The sequence below is a fragment of the Ochotona curzoniae genome, unplaced genomic scaffold (assembly GCF_017591425.1).
Source record: "Ochotona curzoniae isolate NIBS_2020 unplaced genomic scaffold, NIBS_Ocur_1.0 contig_908, whole genome shotgun sequence".
In the NCBI taxonomy this organism is placed as follows: domain Eukaryota; kingdom Metazoa; phylum Chordata; class Mammalia; order Lagomorpha; family Ochotonidae; genus Ochotona; species Ochotona curzoniae.
The window spans coordinates 15,296,342-15,313,048 of record NW_024466607.1 but is presented as its reverse complement, the minus strand read 5'-3'; the positions used below and the strand labels follow the sequence as shown (position 1 = coordinate 15,313,048).

The 16,707-nt window shown below is 57.9% G+C and overlaps 1 protein-coding gene across 7 annotated transcripts; it reads left to right on the top strand.

Annotated features, from left to right (window-relative positions):
• Positions 1–243: 243 nt before the first annotated feature.
• On the top strand, positions 244–11,107 carry USP19 (ubiquitin specific peptidase 19). Of its 7 annotated transcripts, none has more exons than XM_040994444.1 (27): positions 245–390; positions 1,722–1,981; positions 2,202–2,240; positions 2,343–2,471; positions 2,568–2,701; positions 2,779–3,078; positions 3,179–3,395; positions 3,540–3,696; positions 3,791–3,862; positions 3,958–4,073; positions 4,177–4,397; positions 4,482–4,677; positions 4,760–4,893; positions 4,993–5,151; positions 5,269–5,379; positions 5,844–5,954; positions 6,036–6,137; positions 6,706–6,846; positions 6,938–7,056; positions 7,286–7,423; positions 7,517–7,830; positions 7,942–8,052; positions 8,144–8,360; positions 8,449–8,601; positions 8,704–8,864; positions 8,945–9,123; positions 10,061–10,770. In XM_040994444.1, exons 2-27 carry the CDS (start codon positions 1,858–1,860, stop codon positions 10,286–10,288), a joined length of 4,083 nt encoding a protein of 1,360 aa, XP_040850378.1. In that variant the 5' UTR covers positions 245–390; positions 1,722–1,857; the 3' UTR covers positions 10,289–10,770. The 7 variants fall into 7 exon arrangements, with proteins under 7 accessions (XP_040850383.1, XP_040850378.1, XP_040850379.1 ...); XM_040994445.1 differs by having other exon boundaries at positions 2,776–3,078; positions 4,183–4,397; XM_040994443.1 differs by having other exon boundaries at positions 246–390; positions 2,776–3,078.
• Positions 11,108–16,707: the final 5,600 nt, after the last annotated feature.

Sequence of the window (16,707 nt, the reverse complement as noted above, 5' to 3'; positions counted from 1 at the left end):
AGCTCTCAGCTTGGCAGACCTTGGAATAAACCAGTGTGAACCCCCAGTGTGCTGTCTGGACTCTCGATTTGCGTCAGGGGTGCGGGGGTAGGGGGTGAGACATGAGAACGTCCCCAGGGGGCCCCCCAGCGCGCCTCAGGCCAGCCAGGCCCGGGGCCTGCAGCTCCGCCTCCAACGCGCGGGTCCTCCCGGAGCGGCCGGCTCCCGCCGGAAGTGCGTCACCGTGTTGGCGCTCCGCCTTCCGCGCGGCCCTAAGAAGAAGTGGAAACAAAACAAGCCGCTAAGGTTGGTGGCGGGAGTGCCGGAACCGGAACGGACCTGACGCCGGAACCGGAACCGACAGCGGGTTGCCAGGGCCTGCAGAGGGGCTGGCGGCGGCTGTCTCGCTCGGTGAGTGGGGCGGGCCGCAGCTCGCCGGTTCGGCCGGAACGGGGGAGGCCGCGGCGCGGGCCCTTGAGAGCAGCCTGCCTGCTCAAGGTCACGGGGGCCGTGCCAGCGCCGACCCCTCGAGCCCCGCGGCGAGTCGGGCCCACCGATGCCGGCAGGGCCGTTACGCTTACGCCCGTGGCCGGTCTCCCGCCTCAGGGAGGACTGGCGGTGGAGCGAGGGCCGCTTCCCTGGAGGAGGTGGTGGCGGGCCTGGAGCTGGGTCACAGCCGGGGCGCTGGTCTGTGGTCACTAACCCCGCGCAGCGGTATCAAGCCGGTGCGGGTCCCTCAGCCACCCCTGGTCATCTTCCGTCCTCCTCGTCCTCGTCGTGAGCGGCGGCGGCTGCGGCCCTGGAGCATGGGGGGAGGATCGCGACCTTCGGCTGGGTGCAGGGTTCGAGGAGGTGGCAGATGTCTCTGCTCCTCCCCGCTGGACTTGCCGTCATTAAAGGTCCAGCCCCGCCAGCGTCACATCTGACCCATAGAAGGGTTCCCCGCCCACACCCCCCCCACCGCCCTCCCCCCCCCACATTCTCAGAAGAACAACAACCTAGTCACTTGACAACTTCATTTTGGATGGAGACACAGGCAGGAATCCCCCGGCAGGTGTGTGGAAAACTGGGAGGGGCGACCCCCTGTGGCTGCAAGTGGAGGCGTGGCAAGAGGGTCTGGGAAAGGCAGGTGGGGATGTAGGTTCCAGTCCCAAAGGGGATGCAGTTAGGGTGAGGAACCCATCCCAAGTGAAGGAAGGCCGCACTGGCTCATGACCGAGGTGGCCGGAGGCAGGTGGGACAGCTGAGTCCTGAAAGCATAGACAGCACCCAGGCTGGACCTGTTGGCAGCCAGCACAGCCCAGTTCTCCTCCTCCTTCTCCCTGGGTGATGACTAAGCAGCCAGTGAGAGTGGAGGGAAAGTAAGTGCCGGCTTCACTCCACTCCTTGGGCTGGAGCTGCGGCTGCTCTCTGGAGGAGGAGCCTGGTCCCAGGCCACTAGACAGGACACCTCCTTCCTCTGGCAGCCACCCAGCTCGGCGGGTCCATGGCGGCAGGTGTCTCAGGCTTGGCCAGAAATGGTGTCTTCCACTTGGCGCCTGTTTATGCCCTCTTCTCTGTAGTCTCAGGATGGCCAGGGGAGCTTTTTTTTTTTTCTTTGGAAGGAGGGGTGTGGGAGGGTGGGGAGGGCCTGCGCTGGAGGGTTAAAAGTTTTCCATGTTGCTGAACTCCAGCTGTGGGCAGGGAGCAGGTTTTGTGGGGGGGGGGGGGCTTCGCAGCAATCACAAGTCCCTTTCTGTTAGGTTGTTGGTTCCTTCCTGGAGAATTTGGCCACAAAGAGTTGCCAAGATAGCTGGGCCAGGAAGAAAGCGCCGCAGCGCTGACCCGGACGCTGTTGCTGACCCTGGGGCACTCTGGCTTTCGACCAAGCGGCTCAAGATGTCTGGCGGGGCCAGTGCCACAGGCCCGAGGAGAGGGCCCCCTGGACTGGAGGATGCCACTTGTAAAAAGAAGCTAAAGGATAGAGCCAATCAGGAGAGCAAGGATGGAGACCCCAGGCGAGGTGGGAGGGGCTTTCTTTCTGTCTTCCCATACCCTCTGGTTGGGCGCATGAGTTGAGGGCTGGGTCTGGAGCAGGACTTGGGGCAGGCTTGGGGGCAGCCTGGCCATGAGGTCTGGATACTTGGCCAAGATCTGTGAACTGATGGTGCTTTGTGTTGAGGTGGTGGGGTCACGGAGCCTGCCTCCCCCGTCACTGTCTTCCTGTTTCCCTCTGCTGACAGGATCCCCGTGCACCGCTCGAGAGGAACAGTCCAAAGAGGGTAGGTGACATATAGAGCCGCGAGGTGCTGGGTGCTGGAGGGCTGGGTCTCTGTGAACTTGCTGAGCCCCTGGCAATCCCCCCTTCATCACTCCGACTACAGGGCTGTTGCTCGACTGGAGGCAGAGCGCCGATGAGGTGACTGTCAAGCTGCGTGTGGGTACGGGGCCGCTGCGGCTGGAGGAGGTGGATGCTGCTTTCACAGACACGGACTGTGTGGTTCGGCTGCCAGGTGCGTCGGACTTCCCTGATGACCACATGGTCGCGTGTCTGACCTCCCCATACATCCTCACCCCCTCCCTGCAACTACTGCTCGCTCTGTTTCTAGGTGGTAGGCAGTGGGGTGGTGTATTTTATGCTGAAATAGAAAGTTCTCGCACGAAAGTCCAGCCTCGTAAGGGTGGCCTCCTGCAGTTGGTGCTGCCCAAAAAGGTTCCTCTGCTCATGTGGCCTACCCTCCTGGTGAGTACTGGCCCAGGGAAGGGATGGCTGGGCCCAGAAGGACCAATGGAATCTGATTGGTGTGTCTTTGGCAGAAGAAACCTCTAGGGCCCCTGGAGCTGGTGCCGGGACTGCGGTGCCAGGAGAATGGGCAGGAACTGTCTCCCATTCCCCTGGAGCCAGGCCCTGAGCCCCGCCGAGCTAAGCAGGAGGCCCGGAACCAGAAGCGGGCCCAGGGCCGTGGTGAGGTAGGCTCAGGGGCTGGCCCTGGGGCCCAGGCAGGGCCCAGCGCCAAGAGGGCTGTGCATCTCTGCAGAGGGCCAGAGGGGGAGGGGCCCAGAGATGGCCCTGGACCCCGGGGTGATGCCCCACCCTTCTTGGCTGACCCGGCCACCCAGGTGAGAGCTGGATGTTACCCTCTGGGGGAGGGGGAAGGGCTGCAGGTGGGCCCCTGTTAGACTCAGTGGCCAATCTTGCCCATGTTCTTGCCATGAACAGGTTGAGACTGAGGAGCAGCTCCACAAACCACTGCTGAACCCTCCACCCTGTCTTCTGGGCACGGAGGAGAATTCAGCCCTTTTAGCAGGAAAGAAGATGGTTTTGCCTGGAAAGGATCTGGTCTCCCCGGCTGTGGCTCGGAACAGAGACCCTGGGAAAGGCGACCATGTCAAGGAGGAGATGGCCACAGCAGCAGATGCTGCAGCCTTGGTGGATGGTAACGGTGGGATTGGGGGTGTGTAGCCAAGCAGAGACCTGGTTTTGGTGGCAAGGTTGGAGGGGCAGTGGGGTTAGGGAGTAGAAGAGCAGCAGCCTGGGCCCCATCCCGTGGTGGCACTCCTGAGCTATGGTCTCCACATAGAGCCCGAATCCATGGTGAGTCTGGCATTTGTCAAGAATGACTCGTATGAGAAAGGGCCGGATTCCGTGGTGGTGCACGTGTATGTGAAAGAGATCCGCAGGGACACTTCTCGGGTGCTTTTCCGGGAGCAGGACTTTACACTCATCTTCCAGACCAGGTGGGTGAGCTGGCAGAGGGCAGGGCAGACTGTGTGTTCCAGGTAGGACGGCAGGGCTTCATGCTCTTTCTCGTACCCTGCTCTGTCTGTGTAGGGACGGAAACTTCCTGAGGCTACACCCAGGCTGTGGGCCCCACACCATCTTCCGTTGGCAGGTGAAGCTCAGGTGGGTGGTGCCCAGCCCCTGCAGAGTGCCTATGCTCTCCGGGTTCTGCCTGGCCCACATGACCGGTCGTCTGTGACACTTGCCTTTCCCTACAGGAACTTGATTGAGCCAGAGCAGTGCACTTTCTGTTTCACGGCCTCTCGGATTGACATCTGCCTCCGAAAGCGGCAAAGTCAGCGCTGGGGAGGCCTGGAGGCCCCTGCTGCACGAGGTCTGCCCACGAGCTCCCTCCGTTGTCCAGGCTTGCATGATTGGCACCCGATTTCCCTGCCACATGCTGCTAACCACCAGCCCTCTTCCTCCCCCTTTTTAAGGTGCAGTGGGTGGTGCAAAGGTTGCCGTGCCGACAGGCCCAACCCCTCTGGATTCAGCCCCGCCGGGAGGGACCCCCCATTCCCTGACAGGCCAGGAGGAAGCCCGGGCTGTGGAGAAGGAGAAACCCAAGCCACGATCCGAAGACACAGGGCTAGATGGCGTGGCGGCCCGCACTCCCTTGGAGCACGTGACCCCAAAGCCAGAGCCTCACCTGGCCTCGGTGCGCATCCTGCGGTGGGAACAGCTGAGAGTAGAGGCTGGAGAGCCGCAGGCCTGGATTCTCATGTTCCCTTTTCTCCCACAGCCCAAACCCACATGTATGGTGCCTCCAATGCCCCACAGCCCCGTGAGTGGAGACAGCGTGGAGGAGGAGGAGGAGGAGGAGAAGAAGGTTTGCCTCCCTGGCTTCACTGGCCTTGTCAATTTAGGCAACACCTGCTTCATGAACAGTGTCATTCAGTCTCTTTCCAACACTCGGGAACTTCGAGACTTCTTCCATGGTGAGGTCAGGGCCTGGGGCCTGGGTCGCAGACAGAAGGCCTGCCTTTGTGTCTTATGCCTTTGCCTGTCTACCATTTCTAGACCGATCCTTTGAGGCTGAGATCAACTACAACAATCCTCTGGGGACCGGTGGGCGCCTGGCCATTGGTTTTGCCGTGTTGCTCCGGGCGCTATGGAAGGGCACCCACCATGCTTTCCAGCCTTCTAAGCTGAAGGTCACCTGCGGTCCCCTGCTGTTGGCTGGGGAGGGCAGGAAGGGCCAGCCGGCTGTGTGTGTAAGGCTTCAGGTGTACGCTTTGGTCTCTTGTATCCAGGCCATTGTGGCAAGCAAGGCCAGCCAATTCACAGGCTACGCACAGCATGATGCTCAGGAGTTCATGGCTTTCCTCCTGGATGGGCTTCATGAAGACCTGAATCGCATCCAGAACAAGCCCTACACAGAGACTGTGGACTCCGACGGGCGGCCTGATGAGGTCGGCGGGGAAGGTGGAAGGGAAGTCTGTCAGGCGCTTGCTTTGGCCCCCTCAACCTCCCACCCTCTACCCCTGCCCTGGGCATTTTCATTCTCACCACTGCCCACCACTCCTCAGGTGGTAGCTGAGGAAGCCTGGCAGCGACACAAGATGAGGAACGACTCCTTCATCGTGGACCTGTTTCAGGGCCAGTACAAGTCCAAGCTGGTGTGCCCTGTGTGTGCCAAGGTGAGAAAGATTCCCCTTGGACGCCTCCCCAGGTGCAGTTTGCTCTGCTAGTCTGGTCAGGACCAGGTGGCCTGTGCCTCGCAGAATGCTGTGGGGCGAGCAGTGTTTGAGCTAGGATGTTGGCAGGGAGTCCTTGGGCTTACGTGTGGGCTGAGGAAGTCAGGCAGGGTAGGCTTCCTGACTGAACGAAGGATCGCTGGGCATGAAGGTGTGGTGTGGCAAAGGTGGAAGGTAGGGCCAGACCATGGGTGCGGTTGGATCGGAGCACAGGAGGAGGTTCATAAAGAGGCTGGGCGAGCAGGGAAGTGTCAGGGAGAGAGAACTTCACTCTCCCTTGTTAGGTCTCCCTGCCCCCTCGTTGTCCTCACACTGGAGGGTGAGCTGACTAGCTGAGTGGACCCCGAGAATTAGGGACGTGAGCATCCTGTCCTGCAGCCCCTCAGGTACCACCTCTGTGTCCACAGGTCTCTATCACTTTTGACCCATTCCTCTATCTGCCAGTGCCATTGCCACAAAAGCAGAAGGTCCTCCCTGTCTTTTATTTTGCTCGGGAGCCTCACAGCAAGCCCGTCAAGGTGAGCCAGAGGCCCCTGTGCTAGGGTCTGTCCCAGCACTCTGGTCCCTCCTCCCCTGCTGACTTTGCCTCGTTGTTATAGTTCCTGGTGAGTGTTAGCAAGGAGAGCTCCAGTGCAAGTGAAGTGTTAGACTCCCTGTCTCAGAGTGTCCATGTGAAGCCCGAGAACCTGCGGCTGGCTGAGGTACGTCTGTCTGAGCGTTGCCAGGTATGCCATTGGTTTCTGGGTGTGTGACCTGGAAGTACATTTGACCACACAGAAGCAGACAGCATGCTCCCTCCTGGTGGAGGTGGGGTCACTCCAGGTCTTCCAGGTTCCTGGCCAGCATCAGGATTAACTCTTACTAGAATCCTAACTGCGTGCCCTTCTTGGGTGGTAGGGTTGTTTTTCTGTCTGCCAAGTTTCTCCTTCTGTCTTGTTGGGTCTTTGTGCTGGACATCCCCAAGGGTTCCTACCTTTAGTGTGGCAGAGCCCTTCTGCTGAGGGGTCAAGGTTGGGAGGAAATCTGTGCTGGTATGTTATCATCTCAGCGGGGCCTTGCTGCTTGAAGCAGTGTAGAGGCCTTCAGAGATTGCCAGTGTGGAGCTGCCAGCTTGGGGCTGGTCTCCAGGTGCTGAGCATTGAGACTGGTGCCTGCAGTCCCTCGCCATCATAGCCCTAGGGTGGGGCCAGGCCAGTTGTCCCCTCTGTGCCCTGAGAAGGAGCTAGGGAGAGGGCTCACTATACATGGGTCTGGGTGTTCTGTCACCAGGTGATTAAGAATCGCTTCCACCGAGTGTTCCTGCCCTCCCACTCACTGGACACTGTGTCCCCCTCTGATGTGCTCCTCTGCTTCGAGCTGTTGTCCCCTGAGCTGGCTAAGGAAAGGGTAGTGGTGCTAGAGGTGCAGCAGGTGAGTGTAGGCTAACCTGATGGCCCCGGGCCGTAATGGGGGGGTTGAGGCTCTCATGCCTACCCTCGCTGAGCCAGTTGACCCACCCCAGCGCCCCCAGGTACCCAGCATCCCCATCTCTAAGTGCGCAGCCTGCCAGCGGAAACAGCAGTCAGAGGAGGAGAAGCTGAGGCGCTGTACCCGGTGCTACCGTGTGGGCTACTGCAACCAGTGAGGATCCTCGCCACCTCTCCCCATCTGCTGGCCACCCACCTGCACCCCGACCCTGTCCTCCACACAGAGGAACAGGTCTTAAGCCTTCCACCTGCCACCCTGCTCACCAGGCCCCAAGGGGAGGCATGGCTGGTGTCCTCAGATCCCAGCGCCTGAGAGTCCCTAAAGCAGAGAGTCCTAAGAGGTGAAGCCAGAGCTCCATGCTTACCATCCTCCTTCTCTCCAGGCTTTGCCAGAAAAACCACTGGCCTGATCACAAAGGCCTCTGTCGCCCCGAGAACATTGGGTACCCCTTCCTTGTCAGTGTCCCAGCCTCACGGCTCACGTACGCCCGTCTGGCTCAGCTGTTAGAGGGCTACGCCCGGTGAGTGCCCATGGTTGGACTAGGGTGGGGAAAGGGGAGGGCTGAGGTGCCAGTGGGATGGTAGAGATTCTTACTTACCTTGTTCGTCACCAGGTACTCTGTGAGTGTGTTCCAGCCGCCCTTCCAGCCTGGCCGCATGGCCTTGGAATCCCAGGGGCCTGGCTGTACTACGCTGCTCTCCCCCAGCCCCCTGGAGGCTGGGGACAGTGAGCGAGATCACATTCAGCCGCCTGAGCTCCAGCTGGTGAACCCTGTGGCTGAGGGGGACACAGAGGTTCCCCGGGCCTGGGCAGCTCCTGAGCGGGGCCCCGGGCCTAGCACCAGCGGAATTGCTTCTGAGGTGCTGGCTGGTGGGCCCCTGGAGGGGGGCCCCTTGCCTGCTGGAGAGAGGGTGTCCCGGCCTGAAGGTGAGTTATGGCGAGAAGCTATGGAAACTGGGGTTGGCAACAGGAGCGGTTGGTGATGCCTGTGTAGCCTCCAGTGAGTGAAGGAGCTCTGATGATGGTACTTCCTCACAGCTGCCGTGCCTGGCTACCAGCACCCAAGTGAACCCATCAGTGCCCACACCCCCCAGTTTTTCATCTATAAAATTGATGCAGCCAACCGTGAGCAGCGGCTGGAGGACAAAGGTGGCTGTGGTTATGGGTGGGCACCATTGGGTGGGTTGGGCTAGTTGCTCTCTTCACATGCATGATCTCTCTCTACTGTGCCTGTCTCCAGGAGACACGCCACTGGAGCTGGGTGACGACTGTAGCCTCGCCCTGGTCTGGAGGAACAATGAGCGCCTGCAGGAGTTTGTCTTGGTGGCCTCCAAGGAACTGGAATGCGCTGAGGATCCGGGCTCTGCAGGCGAGGCTGCTCGGGCTGGCCACTTCACCCTGGACCAGTGCCTCAACCTCTTCACCAGACCTGAGGTGCTGGCACCTGAGGAGGCCTGGTGAGAGCAGGGCAGCAGATAGGGTGCTGGGGTAGAGTGGAGGGGAGATGTGCTGGTCTTGACCCCTCTACACCCCATCTCTTGGCAGGTACTGCCCTCAGTGCAAGCAGCACCGTGAGGCCTCCAAGCAGCTGCTGCTGTGGCGCCTGCCCAATGTTCTCATTGTGCAGCTCAAGCGCTTCTCCTTCCGCAGCTTCATCTGGCGTGACAAGATCAACGACTTGGTGGAATTTCCTGTTCGGTGAGCAGTGGACCCTGGCAACTATGTGCAGGGCATTGGGACCAGGGTGGGCACCTTGGGCCCCCACTGATTGTCTCCCCAACTCCCTGACGGGGACCACAGGAACCTGGACCTGAGCAAGTTCTGCATTGGTCAGAAGGAGGAGCAGCTGCCCAGCTATGACCTGTACGCTGTCATCAACCACTATGGAGGCATGATTGGCGGCCACTACACTGCTTGTGCCCGCCTGCCCAACGACCGTAGCAGCCAGCGCAGTGACGTGGGTGAGGGCACACACAGCCAGCAGGACAGGTGCTGGACTGGCGGTGCAGGCTGTGCTCATACTCTTTCCACCTCGCTCTAGGCTGGCGCCTGTTTGATGACAGCACGGTGACGACGGTAGATGAGAGCCAGGTTGTGACGCGCTATGCCTACGTCCTCTTCTACCGCCGACGGAACTCTCCTGTGGAGAGGCCCCCCAGGGCAGGGCATTCTGAGCACCACCCAGACCTAGGCCCTGCAGCTGAGGCTGCTGCCAGCCAGGTGAGATGTCGGGGGCGCTTTGTAGGCTGGGAACGGCCAATCAGGGACCAGAGGGCAGGGTTGGAGAGGGAACACAGCTTTCTGTCCTCCAGCCACAGCCCCTTTGAGTGTTGAGATTCAAGGGAGTTGCAGATAGGTTCCTTTACATTGAAGCCTTCTTCAGAGGCATCCTTATGCCTGAGAGACACTCACAAAGGAACATGTATACCATCATATTGCCACTGGTAGGCACACAGTCACCCCACCTGGCAAAGGCCAAGCAGCTGCTGTGGGCCTCAGTGGGTACCATACTGTGAACCAGCTGTGCCTTACACTCTACTGGCATTCCTCTGCACATTGCCTGCAAGCCAGCCTGTGGACACTTGTGATCACCCCCCGTGTCCTGGGCTGTCTGGGTGGCTGTCACACTCGCTAGGTCACACAACCCATTCCTGTTGGCCTATAGGCTCCGAGGTCACGTTGTCTGTTGTAGTTTCTCACAGGCTTGGTTGGTGGGCACTGTCCCATCTCTGTTGGCTACCTTTCTGTTCTTTCTACCTCCTTGAGCTCTATTGGGCTCAGAGAAATCCTGGTGGAAGACAAGGGAAGGATCTGGACATGGGTGGGGGTGGGCAAGAAGCTAGGAGGGTACCTGGGGTTAGTAGCTCTGTAGCATCCTCTGTCACTTTCCTCTGTGAGACATCCGGAGTGACCAGCTGACCAGCTAGGAGGCCACATGTGAATTGGAAAGCTGTCGCGAGTCCAACAATCCACCAGGAGTTCTCTACCCTGTCCTCTTTGGACTGGACAGCCCTGCACTTGGCCACTTGCCTGCCTCCCTGGTACTTGGTCTGGACCAGCCTAAGTTCCCCAGTGAAGCCTGTCCTGGCGGCCAGGGGTCAGGGACTCAGTCCTCCCCACACCATGGAATGCTGATGGCTGTTTCCGCATACCATAGGCTTCCCGGATTTGGCAGGAGCTCGAGGCCGAGGAGGAGCCGGTGCCTGAGGGACCGGGGTCCCTGGGCCCCTGGGGGCCCCAAGACTGGGTGGGCCCCCCACCCCGTGGCCCTCCCACAGCAGATGAGGGGTGCCTGCGGTACTTTGTCCTGGGCACCGTGGCAGCTTTGGTGGCCCTCGTGCTCAACGTGTTCTACCCTCTGGTGTCCCAGAGTCGCTGGAGATGACCTCCTCTGTGGGCAGCTGCAGGGAGCTGGCCAACTTACCCACCCAGCAGACCAAGCCCACCTTTGTGCTGGGGACCAGCTCTGAGCCCTGGGGGGAGAGGGCAGGGACTGCGGCTCCTGCAGGGGCACAGCATCCGACGGTGGGTGTCCATTGAGTTGTCTGTCCCCTCCTCCTGCTGCTCTACCCTTGGCCTGGGGCTTGGCCCTCCCCAGCTTACTTCCTTGTATTTAAAGTGTTAATAAAGCGAGACTGTTCAGGCCCGATCTCGTCTCTCTGTCTCCACGCCGCTGCTGTTTGCGCCTGCCTTGGGCCCCTCCCTTGGGTGCCAGGGCTCTGAGCCAGCACCCGCGGGATGCCAGGCGGCATGCTGGGCAGCCCCCAACCCCTGTCCTCATATTCTATTGCAGGGACTAGGCCCTGGCCAGGCTCCCGAGGTGGCCCCCACGCGGACAGCCCCTGAACGCTTCGCCCCCTCTGTGGACCGCCCAGCCCCCACCTACAGCAACATGGAGGAGGTCGATTAGCAGGTCCCTGGCTATTGGGAGGGACTGGGTTTGGGGAACCCCTACCCCTACCCCTCCGCAGAGGGCCATCTTTTTGTCGCTTCTTTAACCCAGAGGACACTGGCTCCATCAGTGGGAGTTGGGGGTATGACTTGGGGTTGGGCACCTCAGCAGGTTGGGACCTCTTGTCAGCTTGGCTCCCTGACCAGTGGGCCTTGGCTTCTCCAGCCACCTCCAGTACTGCGTGATGTGATTCTCAGTTGTACCTTCCAGTTATTTCTGACCTGCATTATAAACATTATAATTTTATTCTAAGAACTGTAATTTTTTTTTCGCATTTTGGAAGTGATTGCTGCTGTTTAAATATATTTTAAAAATAAATAATAAATAAGCAGACTTAGTGACTGATCACCACATGCTATGGCCACCCCTCCCATTTCCACCTTCGGGCTGTGTGTGTGTGTGTGAGAGAGAGAGAGGCAGAGAGGCTCTGGAATGCTCTGCTGGGAGGGCTGGTGGGAAATGGCTGAGCTTCAGCACTGTGACTCCTGCAGTCTCTTTGCCGTCATCTCTCCGGAAGCTGCTGGCTGCCCTTTGTTTCCACTGGTGCTGAGGCCCAAATAGAGAGGGGGCTGAGGTGAAGCCCGGTGTAAGGTGCAGTCCACTCAGAGGGGTGGAGCTGTGCCCCCCAAGCTGTGGGCAGAGCTGTACAGCAGGTCCTTGGAGGACTGGCCACAGACTCAGGGAGCTGCCTCCTCTCCTGTCCTTTAGTCTGTGCTGTCTCCCTCAGGGCTCTTAGGAGAGGCAGACCAGGGGCACAGCCAGTCTGGTCCAACTTCCTGTTGCAGGGAGGGTGCAGGGCCCTGTCAGGTCGTTGCTTCCTGCCTAAGTCTCTGGGATCCTGGTTCCTGGAAACTGCCTGAAATTATTCACCTACATGGCATCTGTACCCTGTCCCAGCTTCTGAGCTTCTGGAATCTTGTACATACAGCAAGGACAATCTTCGAAAAAGCCTTTAAAAAATTAAAAATTGTTTATTTGAAAGGCGGAGTCACAGATGGAGAGAGAGAGATGTTCCATCCACTGGTTCATTCCCTAAATGGCCCCAGAATGGCCAGGACTGCATCAGCCTGAAGCCAGGATCTAGGAGCTTCTTCTGGGTCTTCCACATGGGTGTAGGGGTCCAAGCACTTGAGCCATCTTTCCCTGCTTTCCCAGGCACATTAGCACAGGGCTCAGTGAGAAGGACAGCTGCTGAGACTCAGACCCATGGCTATATGGGATACCGGAAATGCAAGCTGCAGCTTTACCCACTACGCCAACAAGGCTGATGCTGAGAAGCCTTGCCTTCTTTTGTGGCAGTCAGTGCTGCCCTCTCTGCATTTCTTGGAGGGTAGGGTGCACAGCTGTAGCTGGAGGAAGATGGAGAGCAGATGTACTCCAAGAAGGGGGCTGGTGTTGGGTGTGCCAGTTAATACATCATCTTGGGATGCGGACCTGGGCCTCATATATTACTACGCTTGAGTTTGAGTTCTGGCTCTCCCGTCTCTCCCAGTTTCATGCTAATACACATTGTAGGAGACAGCAGGTAATGGCACAAGAAGTTGGCTCTGCCACTGCTCAGGAGAGCTGCCTCCTGATGTCTGCCTAGCTACCCAGGCCTGGCTGTTGTGGGCTTCTTGGGAGTGAAAAGGCAGATTGGAGATTTCTCTCTCAAATAAATGAAAAGCCAGAGAGAGAGACAGAAACAGAGGTAGGGCAAGGTCTGGGGAGCCCTTTAGGCATACTCCCAAACTCATGGGGTCAGTCTCATGAGAATTAGATAACTCAGCCTCAGTTGGAGTTAGAGATAGCGGTGAGCAGAGGGGAGTTCCTGGAACAGGCTAGTCCTGTGACTGGTCTTCGCCTTTTTCTGGTGGAGCTGCTGACCTTTTTTTTTTTTTTTAAGATTTATTTATTTTATTGGAAAGGCAAATGTACAGAGAGAACGAGATACAAAGAGAGGAAGATCTGTCCGATGATTCACTCGCCAAGTGGCCTCAACGGCCAGTGCTGCGCCAATCCGAAGCCAGGAACCAGGAACTTCTTTCAGGATCTCCCACACTGATACAGGGTCCCAAGGCTTTGGGCTATCCTCAACTGCTTTCCCAGGCCACAAGCAGGGAGCTGGATGGGAAGTGGAGCTGCTGCGATTAGAACCAGCGCCCATATAGGATCCTGACACGTGTTCAAGGAAAGTACTTTAACCGCTAGGCCACGCCACCGGGCCCCCAATCTGATTCTTACTGTTGGATGTTTCAGCCCAGCTAAGGCTCTTCCATACCCACACACAGCTCACACATGGCTCAGTAGGGGCCGAGACCTAGCGTAGTCCGTCCCACATCTACCCTGGTCCTCCAGAGCACCAGATGGTGTTGGAGTCTAACCTGGCTTGCTAAGTCCAGTCCCAGCCAATACTTGTGCCAAGGGAGATCTGATATCCAGATCAGAACGCAGCCCTCATTCCAGCCCCCATGCTTCTTGGTGGGAATCTCAACCCAGCTAGGGTGTCCCTTTAACTCCCCAACCAGGCCTGTTCCCAGCCATAGATAATACGCATGCCACTGGTTGCTCTAACTCAGTTTGGCACAGCCCCTCACCTGTCCCAGCCCCTGCTTTAGATGCTGTGGCTTATTGACCCTGGCTCATGCAGACCAGCATGTGCAAGAGCCTAGCTCAGGCATGACCTGCGCTCCATCCTGGTTGCTAATTTTGCGTGTGAGCTAAGATTTGTTCAGTTCTGCCTGGTCCACCCCATTCCACTACCAACCCACACATTAGCCAACCACTGGAGCTACTTTGTCCAGCTTGTCTGACTCCCAGGTCTGGACCATGTGTTCACCAGCGGGAGCTATGACCCACTAGGGGAGTTTCCCAAGTTCCTCCACTTGACCCACTCCCAAACCCAGTTCTCATATATGCCAGTGGATATTAGGCTAGTGTCCAGCATAGACTGGCCTTCCGATTGTCCTTGTATGAGCTGGTGAACATTGCAGCCCGGCCCACCCCACACCCTGTTTAGGATGCACACTTGGGTGCTGCTGCCTTGACTAATCCAGACTGTTCGGTTCCTTTACTTGTGAGTGATGGCAGGCTCCTTGGTCACATCTAGCTTAGTCCATCACCACCCCAACTCTTGAGCTAACCAGGGGGGCTAGGGCTAGTATTTCCATGGGGTTTGGCCCACACATATCCTACGGAATCTATCCCTGGAAATGGTTCTCTTGTGTACAAGTTGATGTCATGTCCATGCCTGATGTGACCCATCTCCTGATCTATCATTATGTCAGATAATAGGATATGGTCCTGCTAGACAAGCCCCAAGCCTTAGCATTTGCATGGACTTATGTTCAGTGATCAGCATTGTTCAGTGATAACAAGTTCTACACATGACTCAAAGGAGGCTGGTATATCAGTCTTATCCATAAAGATCATCTGGTCTCTCTCCTCCAACCTACCAGGCCTCAGTACTCTCACTTACCTTCAAAGGAAAAGTTACTTTGTGGTTTGTAGTCTTCAGGATTGATTTGGAAACAAACAAACAAACAAAACAGAAGCATAGTGGGCTCAACATGGAGCTACCTAAGCAGCAATTCAAAGCCTCAAACCCCAGAACTGGCTGCTGGGCAGCCAGCAGGCGGAGTTTGGTGTCACAGCTCACCTCTGTGTATGCAGTGTCAAGCATGAAGACAATCCCGGCCTAGGAGCCAATAGGCTGCTGGAATTTTAAACCCCAGAACCCAAGGTTGCCCCTCCCCAATCCCATCTACCTTGCAATGTTGGTGGCAGGTGGGGCCTGGGCCCGCCCTGTTCTCCAGACTTCCTTTCTCCGTGTACTCACCATTAAGGGAGCAGCCTCTGGAGCTCAGGCAAGCCTGGGGACAGCTCACTGCGTGTACCTGGTGGCAAGCATAAAGACAATCCCGGCCTGGCACCCACTAGCAGCCAACAGGCTGCTGGAAGTTTTAGCCCTCAGAACCCAGGGTTGACCCTCCCCAATCCCATCCACCTTGCAATCAATGATGGTGGTGGGTGTGGCCTGGGCCCGCCCTGTTCGTCAGAAGTATTCACCCTTAAGGGAGGGAGCTGCTGACTTTGGACAAAGGCCTGGAGAATTGTGCGAGGGCCTTGACGGAAGCCGTGAAGTTGCTGACCCATGTGCTGATGCTGGCAGCTGGGGTTACTGCAGCAGGGACTGCAGGGTGGGGGATGGGAGGCCAGTATGGTCTGCACATGCTGTGTGCACAGTTCAAAGGACTGTCCAGCTCCACATCCAGGCTGTTACTGAGCCCACCACACTATGCCCCTTGGTGGCATTGTGCCTGAGGCAGCCTATGGCCACCAGCACTGACCCTTCAACAGTCTCTAGACTGTTAAACCTGTACCCCTGGGGCTCTCCCTCTTTGTTACAGCGGGTGTTGCTGGCTGCTGTCAGGCTTTTCTCCTTGGACATCTGGGTTTTTTCTGAAGGCTGTCGGGAGCTTACAGAAGCAGGCTACCTGCCACCCCCTCCTCCCACCAGCTGAGTCTGTACACTATCATGTTTCTGCTCTGTGCAAATCTCTGGGCTTCAGAGGACTGGCCAGTCATTTGTACTTGCTGCTGCCACTGATGCCATTCTTGGTTGCACTGTGGGGGTGGGGGCTGAGCTTTAACATTCACAGGGACGGGAAACAATGCCGGACTGGCAGGAGCTGGTGAAGGTCCTGCAGGGAACCCTTTTGGTAGTACTGAGTGCTGACAAGATGGTAGCTGTGGCAGGCATGCTATGGGGCTCTGCTCATCAAGGGCATGTTTGTGGGGGATGGGTGTTGGGCTTCAGCAGCAGCAGCAGACTTGGCACAGGGCTGGCGTGGCTGTGCTCCTCAGGGCCCGGCTGTGGTATCCCTTGCTTAACCCCCACACCTGGCCGTCTTCATGTGATACAGTCCAGGCCAGCTGAAGGGAGCCATGGAGGCACGGGAAGCCACAGGATACGGGAGTAGATGAGAACAACGAGGTTCACCGCATGTGACCCTGGGCAGAATTTAGCACTCAGGCAACAAGCTCAGTCACTGGCGGGTCCCAGGCAGAGTACAGGGATGTGGATGCTAACATGTTCATGAAGGTTTAGAAGTCTGAGGGACCCCAAAGCCTCCAAGAGCCAGAGTCCCACGTCTCCAGACTGAGGGCTTCCCTGCCCATCATTCCACCAGCCCCCCATATGCAAAGGACACTGCTCTAAGCTGTGGTTAGCTGGCAGGTCCTGAGTCCAGGGAGACCGGAAAATGCCTCAAGCATAATGGCCATCCTTAGGACTCCAGTTCCTCGGTCTCAGCCTCATTCAAATACCCTCCAAAAAGGCCTGCAGACATGTCAAGGTCTATGTAGCTTGTAGTGTCTCATGAATGCATCCTTTGGCAAGGAGAGGGGAGGCGCTGCATGTGGCACGATGTTCTAAACCAAAATGTCACAGATCTACTGTCGGAGAGTCCAACTGGACTGAACCTGCCTCTTCCCTGGCGTGTCTCCCCCAGCCTGAGAAACCTTGGCTGGGCCGTTCCTCACATGATATGTGATGCTGTCTGGTCCGCGGACCGCCCAGACTTCACTGGGGGGGGGGGGGCTGGGTAACGGTTTCCATGACAACGCCAAAGCCGTGACGTTAAGATATGCGACGGGAACTCACATTTGAGAACAGTTTGGGGAGGCAGTTCCTAGGCGCTGAAGGAGTAACGCCAAACAGCCAAGGGTCACGCCCGCTTTTCCTCACGCCTCGGATTTCAACGCTTTGCCTCCAGCTCTTGCTGACGCAAGAGGGCCGAGGCCAAACGCCCCAAGAAGCCTGTTCGTCGGCCTTGGGTCCCTTAAATGGCGGCTACAACCCCGCAGAGTTC

Coding starts and splice junctions, on each gene's coding strand:
- USP19 (XM_040994443.1), top strand. CDS start 1,858: ATGTCTGGCGGGGCCAGTGCCACAGGCCCGAGGAGAGGGCCCCCTGGA. Junction 4,678..4,759: donor ACTTCGAGACTTCTTCCATG/GTGAGGTCAGGG, acceptor TACCATTTCTAG/ACCGATCCTTTGAGGCTGAG. Junction 9,124..10,060: donor CTGAGGCTGCTGCCAGCCAG/GTGAGATGTCGG, acceptor CGCATACCATAG/GCTTCCCGGATTTGGCAGGA.